The 20,143-nt window shown below is 36.1% G+C and overlaps 5 protein-coding genes across 5 annotated transcripts; 2 read left to right on the top strand and 3 right to left on the bottom strand.

Moving 5' to 3' along the window:
- The first annotated feature begins 247 nt into the window (after positions 1-247).
- Positions 248-2,626, top strand: LOC6045845 (phenoloxidase-activating factor 2). Its single transcript, XM_001863093.2, has 4 exons — positions 248-425; positions 485-555; positions 612-999; positions 1,061-2,626. Exons 1-4 carry the CDS (start codon positions 345-347, stop codon positions 1,613-1,615), a joined length of 1,095 nt encoding a protein of 364 aa, XP_001863128.1. The 5' UTR covers positions 248-344; the 3' UTR covers positions 1,616-2,626.
- A 2,056-nt stretch (positions 2,627-4,682) lies between these two features.
- On the top strand, positions 4,683-6,317 carry LOC6045839 (phenoloxidase-activating factor 2). The gene is made up of 4 exons (XM_001863094.2): positions 4,683-5,056; positions 5,114-5,187; positions 5,244-5,616; positions 5,683-6,317. Exons 1-4 carry the CDS (start codon positions 4,973-4,975, stop codon positions 6,217-6,219), a joined length of 1,068 nt encoding a protein of 355 aa, XP_001863129.2. The 5' UTR covers positions 4,683-4,972; the 3' UTR covers positions 6,220-6,317.
- Positions 6,318-7,310: 993 nt separating this feature from the next.
- LOC6045840 (general odorant-binding protein 56d) lies at positions 7,311-11,762 on the bottom strand. The gene is made up of 4 exons (XM_038258190.1): positions 11,465-11,762; positions 11,270-11,386; positions 7,942-8,048; positions 7,311-7,776 (listed from the first exon to the last, which is right to left on the bottom strand). The coding sequence occupies exons 1-4, from the start codon at positions 11,540-11,542 to the stop codon at positions 7,653-7,655; spliced, it is 426 nt and encodes a 141-aa protein (XP_038114118.1). The 5' UTR covers positions 11,543-11,762; the 3' UTR covers positions 7,311-7,652.
- A 2,816-nt stretch (positions 11,763-14,578) lies between these two features.
- Positions 14,579-15,944, bottom strand: LOC6045842 (general odorant-binding protein 56d). Its single transcript, XM_001863096.2, has 3 exons — positions 15,843-15,944; positions 15,642-15,758; positions 14,579-15,345 (listed from the first exon to the last, which is right to left on the bottom strand). The coding sequence occupies exons 1-3, from the start codon at positions 15,894-15,896 to the stop codon at positions 15,112-15,114; spliced, it is 405 nt and encodes a 134-aa protein (XP_001863131.1). The 5' UTR covers positions 15,897-15,944; the 3' UTR covers positions 14,579-15,111.
- A 2,942-nt stretch (positions 15,945-18,886) lies between these two features.
- LOC6045843 (general odorant-binding protein 56d) lies at positions 18,887-19,762 on the bottom strand. The gene is made up of 2 exons (XM_001863097.2): positions 19,639-19,762; positions 18,887-19,356 (listed from the first exon to the last, which is right to left on the bottom strand). The coding sequence occupies exons 1-2, from the start codon at positions 19,687-19,689 to the stop codon at positions 19,009-19,011; spliced, it is 399 nt and encodes a 132-aa protein (XP_001863132.1). The 5' UTR covers positions 19,690-19,762; the 3' UTR covers positions 18,887-19,008.
- Between the last annotated feature and the right edge of the window lie 381 nt (positions 19,763-20,143).

Genomic DNA, 20,143 nt, shown 5'->3' with positions numbered 1-20,143 from the left:
GTGAGAACTGCAGATCGCTGAAATTTTTACACGCGGGCAAAAATGATCTACGGGCTTGCTGCAAAAAATGTTATAAAATATGACATTTTCTGCAGCAAATCCAATGTTGCAGATTTTGAGATATATTTTTCCTTTGGGTGTAGTGTTGTGTCGTTTCGTCATCCCCCGTCCAGGAATGGAATGATTCTACTCCATGTCTCTCGACTTTTTTTTTGAGTTCCCTTTTTGTTGTGATTATTGTCTACTTAATTCTAAACAAGGAAATCTGAAAAAATAATAACACAGCGTCACTTAAATACCACTCACTTGATGAAGCTTGTCCCAGTTGCATCTCGGAAATCAAAATGACCAAGTACATTGGCATGGCGGGAGCCTTTTTACAGCTTACATCAATTGCATTAATTTTCATTGGGGTTCAAAGCCAGGTTTGATATTAGATTGGAATTAGTGGACTCAAATTTGATCTTTATTTTTATCATTTCAGTGCAATGAAACATGCGTACCACTAGGAAAATGTTCAACTACCTTTGTAGGACCAGGTTTATTTGAGCTACGGTAAGAGACAAGTTTTAATTGGTTTCAAAGATTTTATTGCAATTGTTATTCAACAGAATTGAAAAATCGGAGCACCTTTGCAGTCACCACCTTGAAGTTTGCTGCAGCGAAAAGGATATCATCGACGAGAGACCCAATGAAGCGCAGAAGAGGACGTTTCAGGACTGTGGCAGGAGAAACGTCAATGGGGTGGGATTTCGAGTGGTTGACGCAGTGCCGTGGGGTACCCAGTTTGGGGAATTCCCGTGGATCGTTGGGCTGCTAGAGGTTAAAGGTCAGCAGCACGGGAAGCTTGATAAGTGGTACTTTTGCGGAGGATCGCTGATCGAACCCAATGTTGTGGTTACGGCGGCGCATTGCGTGAACAAGAAACAGATTGCTGATTTGATAGTGCGAGCTGGTGAATGGGATGCTAACACTGTCAAAGAAATGTTGCCTTATCAGGTGTTATAACTAAATATCAATTTGTATGTTTGAATCACTCAAACATTTGTGATCTTTTCAGGAACGTCGTATAGACAAAATCTGGATCCACGAAAATTTCAACCAATCTTTCTTATACAACGACATCGCCCTCCTATTTCTGGACGAACCGTTCCAACCCGACGAGCACATCCAGCTAATCTGCCTACCTCCGCAAGAAAAGTCCTTCGAAAATGAAAAGAACTGCATCGCAACCGGTTGGGGACAAACCAGCTTCGACACGCCAGGCTATAGCAAAATTTTGAAGAAGGTCCAGCTGCCAATAGTAACCCACTCGGGGTGTGAAACCGCATTGAGATCAACTCGGTTAGGAAGCACTTTCAACCTGCACGAATCGTTCCTGTGTGCCGGCGGAGAGACGGAAGTCGATACCTGCACCGGTGACGGAGGATCTCCGCTGGTGTGTCCCAGTGGCGACGAAGACGGTCGCTATCAGCTGGCTGGAATCGTTGCTTGGGGTATCGGCTGTGGCCAGACAGGGATTGCGGGAGTGTACGTCAACAGTAGCATGTACTACGATTGGATCTTTAGAACGACGGAATTGTACGGTTTGGAGAAGGAGGAGGCTGAAATGTAAAAGTGGGCATCTTTTTGGAGACTTTTTCGGTGGATGTAACAAACAAATTTTACCTAATGTCAACTAATTGAAGAGTTTTTTTTTTATAATTTTTTTTTATTTAATTTTTTAAATTATTTTTTCATTTATTTTTTTTTTTAATAATTATTGTTTTTACCAGAACAGAAATTTTCAATTCTTGTTTAACCAACTCTCCAAAATAAAAGTACTGATATGCACAATAGGTGCACGATGGAATTGCATGCTGTCCCCTAGTCTTAGTAAACAATGTCTTATGAGTTGTATATTTCAGTAAAAAGTTTTCGTAAATCTTTGTCGAGATAAAATGATGTATTCAGCAACATAATTAATACAGACTTTTTTCCAGAAGAGGCGCAGACACTGCTCAAGCAATGTGCCAACCGGGCGATTTGCATGCTGCGCGACTCTCGCGCGTAAGCAAAAAGACCCGGCCTTTGAGGTTATGCAAAAATCACTCTTTTTTGTAGCTACAAAGAACTTTTTCATGGCATAACTTTAAAAGTACTTCACTAAACAGAATAAAATTTAATAGGGTCTTAGGGGAACCCAAAACGGACAGAATACGGTGGATCCGGCCAAAATCGGTTCAGCCAGTTCTGAGATAATCGTGTGGAAAAAATCATGTCTACACATATCACCCACTGAGGTGAGGAAGTCAAAACGGTGCACGATACCGAAATTAATGTAGTACTTTTCGACTGCATTCTACATTTTAAAGTAAAGTCAACACATTTTTTTCATTTTTTCCGTTTTTGTTTTCAAATATTAAAGATGCCATTCTTCGTCACAACACATATCCAATATTAAAATTGGGTGACAAAAAAATAAGAATTTTGGATAATCGTAAGAGATACCTCCTGGCTCGATTCTTTAGGCTCATATTCCGGGAGTGTCCAATCTGAAAACCCAGGGGCCATCGGTAACCGGTTCCAGATTGGTCAGAATGGGTCAGCAAACAACTGCATGACCGTAGATTGACATATCTTTCAATTTCATGAAGTTTGATGTGTCGGACGATAGGATTCTCTCATATTCCGAAAGTGTCCCCAAGGGACCACCGGTAACCGGTTCCAGATTGGCCAGGATGGCTCAGTGAACGACGGCATTACCAAAGATGGACATATCTTTCAATTTAATGGAGTTTGATGTGCAACATGATGGGTTTTCACCAATAAAGTCAAGTGGGCCGTTCATCGGCTATCCGGGAACGGTTCCAGGTTACTCGGAAGTGGCCAGTAACACTTTTAAGGGGTTCTGGCAATCATGTATTGTATTTTTAGTAAGTTTTATCGATTAATTTCAACTATCATAAGTGTATTGGTATCGTGAAAAACAGTAAAACATAAACTTTTCGGATGTTCCAGATTTCCGGAACCGGTAGGTCACCTGGCCCTGATATTAATATTTGTGGTAAAGTCCGTCGAATGTAATCCACAGTATCCTGAATGGTTGAAATTTGCCGGAAATACAGGTCGTCAAAGTTGGGGTCTCCAAAAGGTCTTTTTTTCGGTTGTTGCCGATTTCATGTGCCCACAGTGACCAAATCCGGTTTTCCAGGTCAGTTTCGAAAAGGCGACATACTAAGCTTTCATTCGTGATCAAAAGTACCGAAATCGGTAAAAACTGGATTTTGACGATTATTTAAAGCTTGGGGTTGAAAAGGACCCCAATACCTAATGCGTGATGTTTTTAATACCAAGGGAAGGTCAATAGCAGATTTGATTTTTTTGTATGGACAGCTGCAAAAATTTAATGAAACTTGTATAGATGACAAAATGACTCGTTTGCCATAGAAAAAATACACAAAAATTTTCATCCAAATCACACACAGCTACAGAGAATTACTCATGTGTCCACAGCTTCAGAGAATTACTCATGTGACAAAATGTCCTCTGCCTAAATTCTGAACTTGCAGGATGTGACAAAATTTCACGATCAGATCGCTACTACTTTCTTATGTCGAGTGACAAAATTGAATTGTTTAAGTTTATATTGAATATCTCAGGATTGAAGTGGAATTTTAAGGGTTCTATGAAGATCAAAAGGTGAGGCATTGAAAGCTACCGTCAGTGGGGGTGACATTGAGTCTGGGGGGTGCGATTGGGTCAAAGTGATTTTTGACGGATTTTACCATTTCTCAGGTTCTTCTCAATGAAAATGAATTCTGTTGAAAGGGTTGTGTAGGGGACATCTTAAGATGACTTCGCTGCAAAAATCTCGTTCCTCGAACAAATCCTGTTATTTTGGCAGCAGTCTAAAGTTGGGGTACGTTTTTGGATAAAAATGACCTCTCAAAAAATCATTTTTCTAATATTTTTGTTAGAATTGCTCGAAAACTACCCAAATGTTTGAAAATCTCCACTTAAACATTGTAGCGTGTTAATACGATTCCCTCGAACAAGAAACACTGTTGGATGACTTGTTTTTACCATATCGTTGTATTTGAGCATCATTTTATTTTCATTTGACCCAATGTCACCCCCTCTAAGGGGTGAGTTTGGGTCAATTTTCAAACAATAGGCATTTAAGGTAATGTTCATCAAAATCCACCATATTTTGGAAAAAATGTTAGTAAACTATCTAAGAACAAATCTACGTTGAAAGATTTTCTATTAAGAATTATTAAGAAAATACGAGAGGTGTATCGTTATTTGACCCATAGTCACCCCCACTGACGGTAAACAAAATGGCGTTCATAACTCAATTTTGGCCCAAAATGCACGTATGTACGACAAGAAACGTAGGAGATTGATACTACGGCCAGAATTTAGTAAACTCGTAAGTAAACAATTGTCATTAAAAAAAAACAGACTCGTTTGTTTTTATTTGCGGGGTTCCCCGGAGATCTGTCTTACGCTTTAGACACAAACTCTCCACGACTTAAAGTGATTCCGTTCTGATAACAGAAGTTACTACAATTTTATTCTCGTTCTAACTTAGCAAGGCATGTTTCATTCATAAGATGCGATGAATTAATTTTTTACTATTGATTGAATTAAAACCATTTCTTGGTACCAGGAGATATTGCAAATTTACGAAAAAGTAGGATATTTGTGGAAAAATGATTAAATGATTAAATTTAAAATCTGCAAATTTCTTCATCCAACTTACAGTTTAGCACCCACAAAACCATTGCATATTTCCTGGGGGGTTTCCCCAATAGTGATACTGTTATTCATCGAATTATTTCTGAAAGACGATCCTCGACCAACACTGACACTGATTAATAAGTGTATTAAAGCATCATTCAGCTTGTCTACAAACTTTGATAACAGATTTTGCTATTATTTCGCTCTCGGACGAACGATCTAGTTCAGTTTCAGTCTAGCAGTCACGATGGCTACTAGCACCATGCTGAGCACAGCAATGTTGCTGTTTTTGGTTATTCTGAAAGTGATGATCGCTAAAGTAAATTGTGCAGTACGTATTTTTTAAAGTTTGTATGTTTTCGTTATTTTATTTGTTTTTTTCTTTTAGTGCGATGGAACTTGTGTTCCGTTGAACCAATGCGCAGATGACAATTTTGGAGGTGAACATTTTTTTGATATAAGGTATAAAGGTCTTACGAAATGGATTTGTCTGGAACTAAACATAACCTATTCTGTAGATTTCAAGAAGATGCTGATTGTGAAGATTACCTGAAAGTGTGCTGCCAAAATGTTATTCCGCCCGTAACAATCGATCCAGCTTCAGGCGATCAAATAAAAGAACCTCCCATTTTTAACGATTGTGGAACCCGAAATATGGACGGGGCTGGTTTTAGAATAACTCACGCGACTCAGGGTGAAACTGAGTTTGGCGAGTTCCCCTGGATGGTTGCTCTGTTTGCTGGCGACAGCTACGTCTGTGGCGGTTCACTGATTAGACCAAATGTTGTCGTGACCGCAGGTCATTGTGTGTTTAGCAGGCAGAACGAGCGTCTCGTAGTACGCGCCGGAGAGTGGGACTCCAAGACTACGGATGAGGTGCTGGCTTTTCAGGTACGCTGGGTCGTTATGAATCGAGAAAAAAATCTAATTTTAAAAGGGAAACTTCTTCAATTTCAGGAACAAAAAGTATCCCGAGTTATCATCCACGAGAATTATCACCAAAAGTTTCTTTTCAACGACATTGCCCTCCTTATTCTTGAGAAACCATTCCATCCCGACGAGCACATCCAGCTGCTGTGTCTTGCTCCCCAGGGCAAGTCCTTCGACAACGAGCAAAATTGCATCGCCACCGGATGGGGCAAGGAGCGCTTTGACTCGCCGAGCTATCAAAACATTCTCAAAAAGGTTGAACTGCCCGTCATGGATCACGAAAACTGCCAGTCCGCATTCCGTAAAACTCGCCTCGGAGCAACCTTCCAACTGCACCGATCGTTCATGTGTGCCGGCGGAGAGGAAGGAGTCGATACGTGCACCGGCGATGGAGGATCTCCGCTGGCCTGTCCGAGCGCTGAAAACGGTAACCGGTACCAGCTGGCCGGAATCGTGGCTTGGGGAATCGGTTGTGGTCAGGCTGGCGTTCCGGGAGCGTACGCGAAGGCCAGTTTGCATACTGACTGGATTGAGCGAAACATTGATGGTCCAAGTGATAATTGATTTGGGTTCATGAATCCTTCTTAGAATTAGACAATGCAATCCGTTTTGCGGTTTGAATTCATTTTAATTGAGATAAACATGTCACATTTCAAAGTTTATTGGAAACTGCTACTTGAGATACTCCGAACACTTCTCTACCATGCTCCACACCATTCTATTTGTATTTGATTATTATTTATCAGTTTGAAAAATAAATTTCAACCTGTCAATGTCACCCCGAACATCAATGTACGGTTTACGGTATCCGTGGAAGTGTGATCCCGAGCATGGGTAAATAACAAGGGAAATGGGTAATAATACCTTTCTCTGGTATTATTACCAAATTTTGGTATTCCTGGACCCTTTGAAATTTGTCTTAACGATTATGCAAGAGCAAAATGTGGTATCATACCAATTTAAGGTATTGTTTTGATATTGCAAAATGGAAGAATTTGTCAATGGTCGAACACCACATTTTGATATTCTTTTGGTATTACAGTATTTTATCAAATTTCTCTGAAACTATGGGAAGATTGTGACCAATTTTGACAAAATAATTAATTTTGCGCTAAAATGGGGCGCAGGAATAATAAAAAATAAAACCATGGCAATACCAAGTTTTGATATTCAAGCAATGTTCATAAATCCAAAAGACCTCAACTTGGTATTGAAAAGGTTTTATTTTGAGGTATTATTTTACCCTTGGAATAACATGGTATTTTATCATCTATTACTGGGCAACCAAGGGCACATTTTGGTCCCTGTTCTTTGCCCAAGTAATACCAACATTTGGTATTCCCGTGTTATTTACCCCTGCTCGGGATCTGAACGTGTGAGTGATGTTATTATTTCATATTTTAAGAAATTCTCAATACTGAGAAGGATTCGGAGTCGGCGTCATCAATTTGTTGAAAGCTGGAGTCGGAGTCAGTTGGAGCTGAAAGCTGGAGCCAGAGTCGGAGTCGGAGTTGGTTTAACTCAGAAAGCCGGAGTCGGAGTCGTTTGAAAGATGACCCGACTCCGCAACTCTGCCTAAAACCAACCTTAAAAAATACAAACAGAACACTGTTAAGATTGTATAGACTACATTTATCAGATAAAGCAATGTTGTCACTTATACCATATTTAACTTTTTATTCTATTAAAGCTTCAAACTTTGTCTTATCTAAATCATGCACGTTATGTTGAAATAGCAAAATCGCCTTGCAATAATATTCATGCATGCAAATAAATAAATAAATAATGAAATAAATAAAAAGTCAAATAAATAAAACTCTTCATAAATACTTAAGAAAACTAACTTAAGTCTAAATCATGAAAAACGAACTCAATGAACTGATGTTAAAATTTACATAACAAAAATGTTGAATGGTCCACCCATAATCAAATCATCGTTCAGTTCTTTCCGGCTGCAATGACATTCAACCTGGTGTCAAGCTTGGTGGCGGTGAGGCCTAGAAATTACTTTCCACCCATTCAGAAACGGCCGTCTCGTGGATACACTGATACATTTCAAATCCGGTTACGCACACCGTCGTGCCAAATTTGTCCGCGCAATTTTCCCAAACTGTTTGTGCCTAAAAGAAATGAAGCAAAAAAAAAAAGCAATTAAATTACAAAAGCAAGAGAAAAGGTGTCGAACGGCTTCGAGTGCAAAGTAAACAACGGCGGCGGCTAAAATTTCACCGAAAACACGGTGTAAGTGTCACGTGCACTTGCCACTTGTGTGTTTGTGCGTACGTACCCTCCGGTTCCAGGTAGCGTCCCGCGAAGCCGATGATCAGCGTCTTGTTGTACGAGTAGTCGTCGAACATGAAGCCCGATCGCTTCATCAGACACTCGGTGAAGCACTGCCGGTGGCGGTGGAGGTCAGGTGGAAAGTTGATGATATGGAATGAATGGAAAAATAATAATGTCTACAAAAAACATACGCGAAAACCTGCATTCTATTTTTGGAAAACAATTTTCGTAACAATTAATGAGATAAAAATATTCATCGAAAGTATGTCGCTGGAGTTTGCTTATACCGCTCTCTCTCTCTCTGTTGGTATTTCAATGGTATTTGGTGTAAGATCAGATGACGCAGCATATTTTAACTCAATATTCAAGCTTCATGTACTCATTAAGACTATGTTTCATAAACATTGAAATAAAATCCTGATCAAACAAAAGATTCAGCTGCGAGTAAAATATTTTTTTACATTATTTAACGAATTAAATGTAATATCGCAGAAATATGTAGGCTTTTAGTATGAAAAGCCTGTTATTTTAAGCATTTTAATATGCATTTATCTTGTTAAGTTTAGGGTAGAGTAGTCATCAATGAGACACGGGGAACAATGATAGAATGGCGCTCACAAGTCGTAGTTTCAACCAATCAGGCTCATATTTGGGAGAAAGGTGTGTCTACTGGATACACGTCTGCCATTATAGTGGCTTTTGTTATGGACGCTTCCTTGAAAAGTTATTCATAAATGTTTGATTCTGGGATGTAAAAGTAAATTATGGACAAAAATTACTTTTTCGCTCGTAGGCTGCCATTAACACCAAAACTAATATTTCTTCAAATTTCTTTTGACGTTCCATAGGGATTGAGTTGGGCTACAATGTCCTTTCATTAGGTTTGGCCAAAATTTAGAATATACCCAGTATCCAGGACTGTCTCATTGTTCCCCACTCATTTCAGCTCATGGGTAACAATGAGACACTTTGATTTTTCTTCATTAAACTTTTCAAAATCCATGGAAATCTTTCAAAACATGAATTAAAAGTGATTTTTGGCATATTTATTGAGTTTTAACTTCATTAAACCAAAAATACAAAGTTATTTGGTATAAATATACGGATTTTACAAAATTTAAATACTTTTTAGTATAACTTTTGTTAATTAAAGTTTCATGTTGGTAAAATTGCTCTAAAATGTTCAAGGCAAGTCACCTGCAATGGAACAATACAAAAACATGATGTTTTACTAGAAAAATCTTGATTTTCGTAGTGTGTCTCATTGTTCCCCAGCTGTCTCATTGTTCCTGCCAAGTGCGTCTACAATGAGACAGTTGAATAACTCTGGCTGTAGATGTCGGATCGATCTCATATTTTGGTCAATGTTAGAACACATTAAAAGAAAGAAAATGCAACAAAAAGCTCATTAACACATGCTGATGAAAAAATGAGAAAAATCTTTGAAAGTTGAAAACCAAAAGTGTCTCATTGATGACTACCCTACCCTATGTTTGTTTTTGATAGAATTTGGCTTACACTACCATCTCCTTCACCAACCACCACCTATCTATTTTTTTCATGTTCTTACAGTCACTTTTTCATAATGTTTTTGCGTGTTTTCACATTTTCTACTATCGAGAAATTAAAAGTGAGAGTGTGTGCAACATGGAGTTAAACTTTCTGTGGAGTTGCTGTGAAGATTACCATGGCAGTTTGCACGCACACACTCTCACTTTTAATTTCTCGATAGAACGATACTATTATCATCAAAATTGTAAAAAATGGCATTATCTGGTACATTACAAAAACGACTGCCTACTTATTTTCACATAATAAAGAGAAAATGTCAGTGAGAAACAAAGTTGACCACAGAAAAAAAAACCCTCTCCGATTTCAATGAAACTTTCTAGACATGTTATCCTAGGCCTATATAAGCCATTTTTGTGAATATGTAGCCAATTGTACTCGAAAATAACATTTGAGAAGGGCGTAAGTTATTTAAATATTTTTCTATTTTGTCAATTTAAAAATTACTGTATCTCGAATCCGTTGCATCGTATCAAAAAGTGGTCAAATTTTAAGGTGATGTCACGATTTTTTTATTGAGGAAATAGCCTAAGATGTTACAAAAAGACTGACGTAAAATGCATGATGGTATGCCTCTCCTAAAAAATACAAAAAACATTTATTAAAACTGTTTTTTGAAACGTGGTCAAGATGTTAAAATTTTTAAAAACCAAAGTAGGAATCGATTTGCCAGACAATTTTACATAATGTCTCCATATTGACCATTGGCCTATGTTCAATACTTGGGAAGATACAGCGGTTTAAAAAATAAAATGTCGAAAAAATAGGTTTTTTTGTGGTTTTCGGTTATTTCTAAATGACAGACTTGATTTTTCAGTCTTGAAAATATTTTTACCGGAGAGCTCGTCTAATTTTCCATAAGTCCATAAGTTTACGCATTTATGCGTATAGGTAATCGCCTAAATTTTAGAGTTATCGTAGTTTTAGTGAAAAGGTTGTTTCCCGCGGCGGGTCGAAAAAGCAGCTTTTATTTTCAAAAATCGTAACTCGAAATCCTTTTGATACAACTTTACCATTTTTGTTTGTGAAATTTTTCGAGGAATCTCAAAAAAAAAAATTTTAAACATAGACCCTTTTTACTTTAAAACAGCTTTTAAAGTTTTCATGCGTTTCATGACATTGAGAAATGTCAGGCTAGACTTTTGAAACTTTTATCTATTTTTCCTCAAAAGCCTATCTAATCACCTTTCATTTGCGTTTACGAGGGCTAAACTGCTCCTTATCGCATAAATGTCTCATATACATATTCAACACTTTTGAGTTATCGATGCTTTTCAAAATCGTGTGCTCTTTTAGAAAAGCCTACAAGTTGTTGATAAATTACCCAAAAAATGTTCCGAGTTGTGTTATTGTTTTATTTATGTAATCACTAATCAGCGTTTTGAGCTCGTTTCAACTCAAGCTTTGAAATCAAAGTAATTAAATTACATGGTCTTCATACCCTAAAAGGCAATTTTCACAATTTAAGTCCATTAGTATTCAATTTGTGCCATCGTTTAAGTTGTAAGTACGTGAAAGCAGTATAAATTTCACTACACCGTATGGTTTTCTCCTTGCAGCAGATTCAAAATCAGAGTATTTGCACCGCAAAGCTCGCGATCGTTGATCAGTCCTGCTTGCAACCAACTTGAGGAAGTAAATCACCAATGCAACTAACTGGCCATCGATCATGTTCTGACTAACCTCCCCAGTTAAATGCACACCTGTAATCACCGATTAGCAAAGCAACATTGTAAACCACTTCTCTCTCACACACACACACCTCTATCAGCGGGTCACGCTCGCTAAAGTCACCGTACTTGAGCGAGATAACCACATCCATATCCATGTCGAACTCCTTGGTGCACTGATCGATGGCACCTTTGAAGTCTTGTCCACTCTGGAATCAGAGGGGGGAGATAAACGAAAACGGATTAATCACCATGCGTGGTCACTTCGGACATCTCTCGACACTCACGCTAGGTCGAATCAGCGCGGCCAGCGTTACCGCCAGGACCAGCCGTAACGTAACATCGAACAGGTTGAACCTCTTCATGGTGACGATGCGCGATGTTTACACTTTAGTTTCTTGCACTTTCACTCTTTGTCGCACATCCGACCAGACTGACCTACAAACACCGTCCGCGCTAACTGTCTGAGCAACTGTGTCTTGGAACTGCTACCTCGATCGCTCGATCACGGGCTGTAGACCGAGATTACGGACAACCGGTCGGTGGCTCAATGTTGGATCGCTGTATCGTCTCCTTCGCTCAACTGTTCACCGTAGACTGCAAGGTTCAAAATTTCATCGAATATATAAGTTTGTTTATTTGCTCTCTTTCTCTTCACAAACACACAGAGATAGCACTCACTCACCTGATGCGGTGAGGTTCTTTCTCCCGGGTTGATTTGGTGGATCGTCGTCATACATGTTTTTGCTGTGCCTTCTTCACGGCTTTCGACTCGACGGCTTGCGGCCGTGATTTCGTGGGAGAGTCGCGGGGTGTTATTGTGTCTGACCGGCTTGGGGCACCACTTCAGACGTGCGATCCGCTGAAGATCTTGCTGCCAACGTTGGCTCGGTGGTACAACCCTGAACTTGGGGGAAGCCCGCTAAATGTTAAGGGTGTGACGATAGAGGAGAGTGGAGTCGATGATTTGAATGTGTAAAATAAAATTTAACAAAATTAGTTTTTGCCTTCCTCACTGAGGTAAGGCTATAATCCTGCTCTAAAATCGAACTTTTTATTTAAAGCTCGAAAACCCACCTTGATGTATACATACCGACTCAGAATCGAAAACTGAACAAATGTATGTGTGTATGTGTGTATGTATGTGTGTGTATGTGACCAATAATGTCACTCAGTTTTCTCAGCACTGGCTGAACTGATTTTGACCAAACCAGTCGTATTCGACTTGGTTTGGGGTCCCATACGGTGCTATTGAATTGTTTGAAGTTTCGATAAGTAGTTCAAAAGTTATGTATAAAAATGTGTTTTCGCATATTTTCGGAAATTGAATAAATGGCAGTAAACTAAACCAAACATCATCATGTTACACATCGTTAGTTAGGTAATTGAAAGACCTTTCCAACGAATCCAAAACATTGATAATCTGGCAACCCTGCCTCGGTAACCACTTAAGTGATATTTATGTACTTTTTTGTAGCCGGATCTCACTTAAATATATGTAAACAATGTCCGGGTTCATCATCCGACTCATCGTTGGAAAGGTAATCGAAAGACCTTTCCAACGAGTCCAAAACATTGAAGATCTGGCAACCCTGTCTCATGCTATAACCTCTTATGATGCCTCTTTTGAGCCCTTGAGTGATATGTGTGTTATTTGTATTCCGGAACTTAACGAAATTTGTGTCCAAACCCATCATATCACAAGTCATACATTGTTGGAAAAGAGTGAAGAATGCACCAACCGCATAGGTGGATTAAGTTAGTTTTTAAAGTCGTTAATTCTTCTGCCTACTCTGAATCATCTTGGGATGTTCTGGATCACTAAGAAATTCCGAATGTTACGAATTTAATATCTATCTGTTCAACGGGTGCCTGTACCGGTGTATTCACCATCGGTATAGCTTCACGTAGTTTCAGTGAGTCACGATGTACCAGGTCATCCATGAACTCCCGGAAGTCAAGGCATTGATATCTAACTGATCAACGCGTTCTAGATGGCTATATTAACCATCGGTATATCTTCAGGTAGCATCAGTGGACCCCGGTGGCCATTCTGCGACATATTGTATTGTGTTGGGTCATCCAGGAACTCCTGAAAGTTATGACTTGGATATCTACCTGATCAACGGGGATCAGATTCTTGTTGAACAGGTAGATATTCAGTTTATAACTTCCGGAAGTTCTTGGATAACCCAGTACATATCAACTTGCTGCAGAGAATCCAGCGTAGGTCACTGGAGCTATTTTGAATCCGTAATACGTGCCAAAACATTATTATTATTTTAAAATAATTATTCTATACCAGCGATTCTCAACCTTCTTCTAGGCTGGTACCCCCTGCTATGTAAATCAATTAGGCCCGGTACAAGGAGAAAAAGAGATCCAAAAATCATGAACCCATTACCCATTTTGAATTGTTCGCGTAAATAGAGCTTTCATTATTTTTGAGTATTATATAGAACAGCGATTCTCAGCGGCGGTACACGGAGAAAAAGGTGTTACCAAAATCGTTAATAAAAATGAGAACCTCGAACAAAGCTCTATTCACGCAAACAATTCAAAATAGGTAATTCTCCACCAACTTACACGAAATCGAAAAAAATTGCCCAGACCCCTCCTCGATTTGAGCGAAACTTTGTCTTAAAGGATAACTTTTGTCCCTGATCTCTAATCCTACCTCAATTTTTCGATATCTCGTGACGGAGGGGCGGTACGACCCCTTCTATTTTTGAAATGAGCATGTAATTTTAAGAGAAATTTAATGTACTTTTCGAATCTGCAATAACACAGAAGGGTTATTTTCTCATTCAAAACAAAAGAAAAATATTTTCAAATTTCGAGTATTTTTTTTAATTTTTCACGTTATTTTTTCGATTGTAACAATATTCTACAAAGTTGTGAGCAGACAATTGCACAAATTTTGATGCATAAACAGAAATGGTTTGCTTGTAACCATCACAAGTTATCGCGATTTTACAAAAAAAAAGTTACTTTTTGTGTTTCCCATGGCCATTGACCATTTCCAATAACCGTCCAACTCCAAGCGAAACTTACTTGAGGTTACCGTGGAGATTTTCCCTTAATACTCTGAAAAAAAGTGGAGCATCAACACTTCCCGTCTTCCAAGTTCCCTATCCTTGTCCCTGGTGCGCGGTGGAGATGGGAGCGACCGGCAATGGACGGCTGCCATGGTGGTGAGAATTTAGTTCAGGTGGTTCTATTCCCAATTATCGATTCCTAGGCAACTTGGGCTTAGACAATCATTACATCACATGGCGAAAATCCAGTCTGCAATCCGCTAAAATCACCGTCTCCTAGCGAAGCGAACGCTTTTTAATCTTTTTAATACTACAGAGTATGAAAATTTAAATGTTAGAAATATAATGCATTTAAAACGGGACATTAAAATGATTTTGATAATGCAGATATTCCAATGCTCCCAACTCTCCTAAAATTATGATTGTGGTTAAACCTTTTCTTCCTGGTTCAGTGGTGGAGGTTAAATTCATATCAAAACATTTCACACACAATTTCCAGGCAACGAGTGTTTATTTTTGGCCAAAACCCGATCAAGTGGAGAAAAGTAACGGATCTTTTTGCTGATCTTACGCTGCATGCCGCCATCGTGTTCCCGCGTATGAATGGAGCTTCATCAACGAACGGTAGCAACAAAAACATATCAAAAGCTTGGGTTGGATTGCGTATGAATGGCATGACCTTCTCTCACGCGGAATCAAGACTTGTGTTGTGGTTTCTGATTTTCAACCATCAATAACAATGAGTGTCCTTGATTGAATGGGCACCTTTTTCGCACATTTTGTTGTTTTCTTGATTAAGGAATTGGTGAAATTTGGGACAATAATGTTTCTTTCTATTTTTTGTTTTTGTTACTTTTTATTCACCAAAAACAATAATTACCTGTACTATTCAACCGTTAACCTCGTCTTCTAGTGCCCCACTTATCTACGGCGTTCTCGTAAATGCACTGGTAAACCTCATACGCCGTAGCACACAGCACCGGAGCGACATCTTGCGTGCACTTGGTGTAAATATCTTCCGAGTGCTCCGGCTTGATGAACCGACTCACGAACTTCACGATGATGTCCTTGTTGAAGCTTAAATCATCGTTCATGAAGCCAACCTTCTTAACGACACACTCTCCCAGGCACTGAAAATAGTAAATATCAATATTAGATACTTTTTTTATACCGAGTTTTATGGCCTAAACTTTTTTGTTTTATCATGTACAATCTTGAGCTAGCGATTTCTTGAATTGATTCCACGTTATTATTAACATATTGTTGCTGTCATGCTATCTTGTTGCACGCGCATTTTGGGCCAATTTGAGTTAAGAACGCCATTTAGCAATATGACTTGATAGCAATAATTCTGACACTACTCGTAATTTTTAATCTACCAAGTCAACGACAAATCACTTAACCACAATGTCACTCTGTAACTAACCTCAACCAATGGCGTTCGTATCGAGAAGTCCCCGTTCTTGATGGCGTTGAATGTCTCCTGGTCAGCATTGTACTCGGCCCGGCAATTGTTGTAGGCCGCCAGCAAGTTTTGTCCCAACTAGAAAAGCCAAAAGCAAAATTCTTCCGTTTAGTCCCAAAAAGTCACTGGTTCACCAGAGTTGTATCACTAGCAGCTGCTTACACATTGCTTCACCAGAACTGCCACCAAAACCACCAAAACCACAGATTTGTCCATCCTGGAGCGCCGTTGTCAACCGACTGACCCCATAGTTTTTGGAAGATCTTAGTTTTATGTCCCCAACTCTCTACCCGAAAAACTGTCGTCGTATCCAAGAACGCCCACGCATTCTGTGCATCCACAGGCGGCCCTCATGTGGTCAATCAGCAGGGAATTTTACATTCCAAACAGTCAGTGGAAGAGTTGATTTCGGTGGACCAATCATCTTCTCGGGTAACGGCACAGTAACCCAAATTTCTCCCCCGATACTTTTTCGAAGGGGAAGCTCATTATCGTGTGGTAATAAATCGTTTGTGTTGTGGTCAATAAGAAGCTGGGCGAGAGATGGTTCAGAGGCAGTTTGGTTGCAACATGATGACTCGACAAAGTTTAGTTTGATAAGAAAAGGGAGAGAATACGGAGAAAAATACAAAAATACAAAAATACAAAAATACAAAAATACAAAAATACAAAAATACAAAAATACAAAAATACAAAAATACAAAAATACAAAAATACAAAAATACAAAAATACAAAAATACAAAAATACAAAAATACAAAAATACAAAAATACAAAAATACAAAAATACAAAAATACAAAATACAAAAATACAAAAATACAAAAATACAAAAATACAAAAATACAAAAATACAAAAATACAAAAATACAAAAATACAAAAATACAAAAATACAAAAATACAAAATACAAAAATACAAAAATACAAAAATACAAAAATACAAAAATACAAAATACAAAATACAAAATACAAAAATACAAAAATACAAAAATACAAAAATACAAAAATACAAAAATACAAAAATACAAAAATACAAAAATACAAAAATACAAAAATACAAAAATACAAAAATACAAAAATACAAAAATACAAAAATACAAAAATACAAAAATACAAAAATACAAAAATACAAAAATACAAAAATACAAAAATACAAAAATACAAAAATACAAAATACAAAAATACAAAAATACAAAAATACAAAAATACAAAAATACAAAAATACAAAAATACAAAAATACAAAAATACAAAAATACAAAATACAAAAATACAAAAATACAAAAATACAAAAATACAAAAATACAAAAATACAAAAATACAAAAATACAAAAATACAAAAATACAAAAATACAAAAATACAAAATACAAAAATACAAAAATACAAAATACAAAAATACAAAAATACAAAAATACAAAATACAAAAATACAAAATACAAAAATACAAAAATACAAAAATACAAAAATACAAAAATACAAATACAAAAATACAAAATACAAAAATACAAAAATACAAAATACAAAAATACAAAAATACAAAAATACAAAAATACAAAAATACAAAATACAAAAATACAAAAATACAAAAATACAAAAATACAAAAATACAAAATACAAAATACAAAAATACAAAAATACAAAAATACAAAAATACAAAAATACAAAAATACAAAAATAAAAATACAAAAATACAAAAATACAAAAATAAAAATACAAAAATACAAAAATACAAAAATACAAAAATACAAAAATACAAAAATACAAAAATACAAAAATACAAAATACAAAAATACAAAAATACAAAAATACAAAAATACAAAAATACAAAAATACAAAAATACAAAATACAAAAATACAAAATACAAAAATACAAAAATACAAAAATACAAAAATACAAAAATACAAAATACAAAAATACAAAATACAAAAATACAAAAATACAAAAATACAAAAATACAAAATACAAAAATACAAAAATACAAAAATACAAAAATACAAAATACAAAAATACAAAAATACAAAAATACAAAAATACAAAAATACAAAAATACAAAAATACAAAAATACAAAATACAAAAATACAAAATACAAAAATACAAAAATACAAAAATACAAAAATACAAAAATACAAAATACAAAAATACAAAATACAAAATACAAAAATACAAAAATACAAAATACAAAAATACAAAAATACAAAATACAAAAATACAAAAATACAAAAATACAAAAATAAAAATACAAAAATACAAAAATACAAAATACAAAAATACAAAAATACAAAAATACAAAATACAAAAATACAAAAATACAAAAATACAAAATACAAAAATACAAAAATACAAAAATACAAAAATACAAAAATACAAAAATACAAAAATACAAAATACAAAAATACAAAAATACAAAAATACAAAAATACAAAAATACAAAAATACAAAAATACAAAAATACAAAAATACAAAAATACAAAATACAAAAATACAAAAATACAAAAATACAAAAATACAAAAATACAAAAATACAAAAATACAAAAATACAAAAATACAAAAATACAAAAATACAAAAATACAAAATACAAAATACAAAAATACAAAAATACAAAAATACAAAAATACAAAAATACAAAAATACAAAATACAAAAATACAAAAATACAAAAATACAAAAATACAAAAATACAAAAATACAAAAATACAAAAATACAAAAATACAAAAATACAAAAATACAAAAATACAAAAATACAAAAATACAAAAATACAAAAATACAAAATACAAAAATACAAAATACAAAAATACAAAAATACAAAAATACAAAAATACAAAAATACAAAAATACAAAATACAAAAATACAAAAATACAAAAATACAAAAATACAAAAATACAAAAATACAAAAATACAAAAATACAAAAATACAAAAATACAAAAAAATACAAAAATACAAAAATACAAAAATACAAAAATACAAAATACAAAAATACAAAATACAAAAATACAAAAATACAAAAATACAAAATACAAAAATACAAAAATACAAAAATACAAAAATACAAAAATACAAAAATACAAAAATACAAAAATACAAAAATACAAAAATACAAAAATACAAAAATACAAAAATACAAAAATACAAAAATACAAAAATACAAAAATACAAAAATACAAAAATGACTATACTATATGAAATATAAAGAAACACACTTGCGTGAGGGATGAAAGTAAATTTATTAAGAACTGATTGAAAGGAAGAGCTGCCAATGATAGCAATTAACAAACGAAAGATCCGTGTTCAAATCCAAGTGTCCAAGAGTCACTCAAAACTCCCCCCTCAAACCAGATGGGCCCGGTTGGCGATGTAGCACTGCAGCAGGGCAAACGACCGTTCGCACGCGTTCGGTCCGGCGTTGTTCCGGCAGCGGCTCACGACCTCCTCGGCCTTGGCGCGGTCAAACTCGGCGGACATCTTCTCGATCACGTGTTCCTCCTGGACGTTACCGTCGGCATCGACGAATCCGGCGCCCTGGAAGAAGCACTGCACGAAGCACCGCGTGTTGGAGTCGGCATCCGAGGTGTCCCCGTTGCGGAGCCGCTGGACGGAGTCCTCCGAGGCGCCGGTTTGCTGCATGCACTTGCCGGCCAGCTGGCGGGCCGCTTCCTTCTCCTGCTCGGTGACGGCCTGGGGAATGAAGTGTTTTTACATCATGCATAATCATTTTTTTTCGAACTAATTTAAAGAAGATTTAACCGAATGATCCCTGAGGTCAACTTAACCCAGAAGGGTTTGTTGTTTTGGTATCTTGTTTGATGCATTTGATATTTGTTTACTGTTATTCAGCATTTTTAAAAATAATGTTCTGTATGATTTCTTTGCTTGATTCCAAGATTGAAAATTAAAAAAATACATCTCTTTTATAATATTCACTAATCATCGGATAAATTGTTCAAATTATCCACCTACCATGGAGCTGGCAACCAGAGCTAGGGAAATGATGGCAACGAACGACTTCATACTGAAAGTTTGCACTTTTTGTCGGTTGGATCACTGGTTCCGAAACGGTGACGCACTTGACTGATGATGAACCACTTCCCAGAAGTCATTTTTATAGTCACTTTAGCCGCTAGTTGGTGTGGTGATTGATAATAATGGAAGAATAATTTTAATCGGCTGAAATTGACGAGGTATAATTACGGTTTGCACCAATGGCTGTGTGTAAGAGTTGATATAATTGCAACAATGGCTTTTAAATGGGAGTGAAATTGCAAACAGCTGTTTTACAAAAGTGGCATCGTTTTGTGTTCATTATCACTTTTCATGCGGTGACGATAATGAATACATTTTGGTAAGTAATTGAATGGGTTTGGAAATGAAATGACATGCTACAATATTGTGACAGGAGGAAGTGTTGCAGATTAAGTAGCAGTACAGCCATTTCACTAATTTGTAATTATTTTTAGTCAGTCCA

The sequence above is a fragment of the Culex quinquefasciatus genome, chromosome 2 (genome assembly GCF_015732765.1).
Source record: "Culex quinquefasciatus strain JHB chromosome 2, VPISU_Cqui_1.0_pri_paternal, whole genome shotgun sequence".
Classification (NCBI taxonomy): domain Eukaryota; kingdom Metazoa; phylum Arthropoda; class Insecta; order Diptera; family Culicidae; genus Culex; species Culex quinquefasciatus.
This window is presented reverse-complemented; position numbering and strand designations above follow the sequence as displayed.

Excerpts from the sequence above, each read along its gene's own strand:
- LOC6045845 (XM_001863093.2), top strand. The coding sequence starts at position 345 with ATGACCAAGTACATTGGCATGGCGGGAGCCTTTTTACAGCTTACATCA. Across the intron at positions 556-611 it reads CCAGGTTTATTTGAGCTACG|AATTGAAAAATCGGAGCACC; the intron begins GTAAGAGACAAG and ends GTTATTCAACAG. Across the intron at positions 1,000-1,060 it reads AAGAAATGTTGCCTTATCAG|GAACGTCGTATAGACAAAAT; the intron begins GTGTTATAACTA and ends TGATCTTTTCAG.
- LOC6045839 (XM_001863094.2), top strand. The coding sequence starts at position 4,973 with ATGGCTACTAGCACCATGCTGAGCACAGCAATGTTGCTGTTTTTGGTT. Across the intron at positions 5,057-5,113 it reads TCGCTAAAGTAAATTGTGCA|TGCGATGGAACTTGTGTTCC; the intron begins GTACGTATTTTT and ends TTTTTCTTTTAG. Across the intron at positions 5,617-5,682 it reads ATGAGGTGCTGGCTTTTCAG|GAACAAAAAGTATCCCGAGT; the intron begins GTACGCTGGGTC and ends CTTCAATTTCAG.
- LOC6045840 (XM_038258190.1), bottom strand. The coding sequence starts at position 11,542 with ATGAAGAGGTTCAACCTGTTCGATGTTACGTTACGGCTGGTCCTGGCG. Across the intron at positions 11,387-11,464 it reads CCGCGCTGATTCGACCTAGC|AGTGGACAAGACTTCAAAGG; the intron begins GTGAGTGTCGAG and ends CTCTGATTCCAG. Across the intron at positions 8,049-11,269 it reads AGCGTGACCCGCTGATAGAG|TGCTTCACCGAGTGTCTGAT; the intron begins GTGTGTGTGTGT and ends CGCCACCGGCAG.
- LOC6045842 (XM_001863096.2), bottom strand. The coding sequence starts at position 15,896 with ATGGACAAATCTGTGGTTTTGGTGGTTTTGGTGGCAGTTCTGGTGAAG. Across the intron at positions 15,759-15,842 it reads CAGTTCTGGTGAAGCAATGT|TTGGGACAAAACTTGCTGGC; the intron begins GTAAGCAGCTGC and ends TGGCTTTTCTAG. Across the intron at positions 15,346-15,641 it reads TACGAACGCCATTGGTTGAG|TGCCTGGGAGAGTGTGTCGT; the intron begins GTTAGTTACAGA and ends TACTATTTTCAG.
- LOC6045843 (XM_001863097.2), bottom strand. The coding sequence starts at position 19,689 with ATGAAGTCGTTCGTTGCCATCATTTCCCTAGCTCTGGTTGCCAGCTCC. Across the intron at positions 19,357-19,638 it reads CTCTGGTTGCCAGCTCCATG|GCCGTCACCGAGCAGGAGAA; the intron begins GTAGGTGGATAA and ends TTCATTCCCCAG.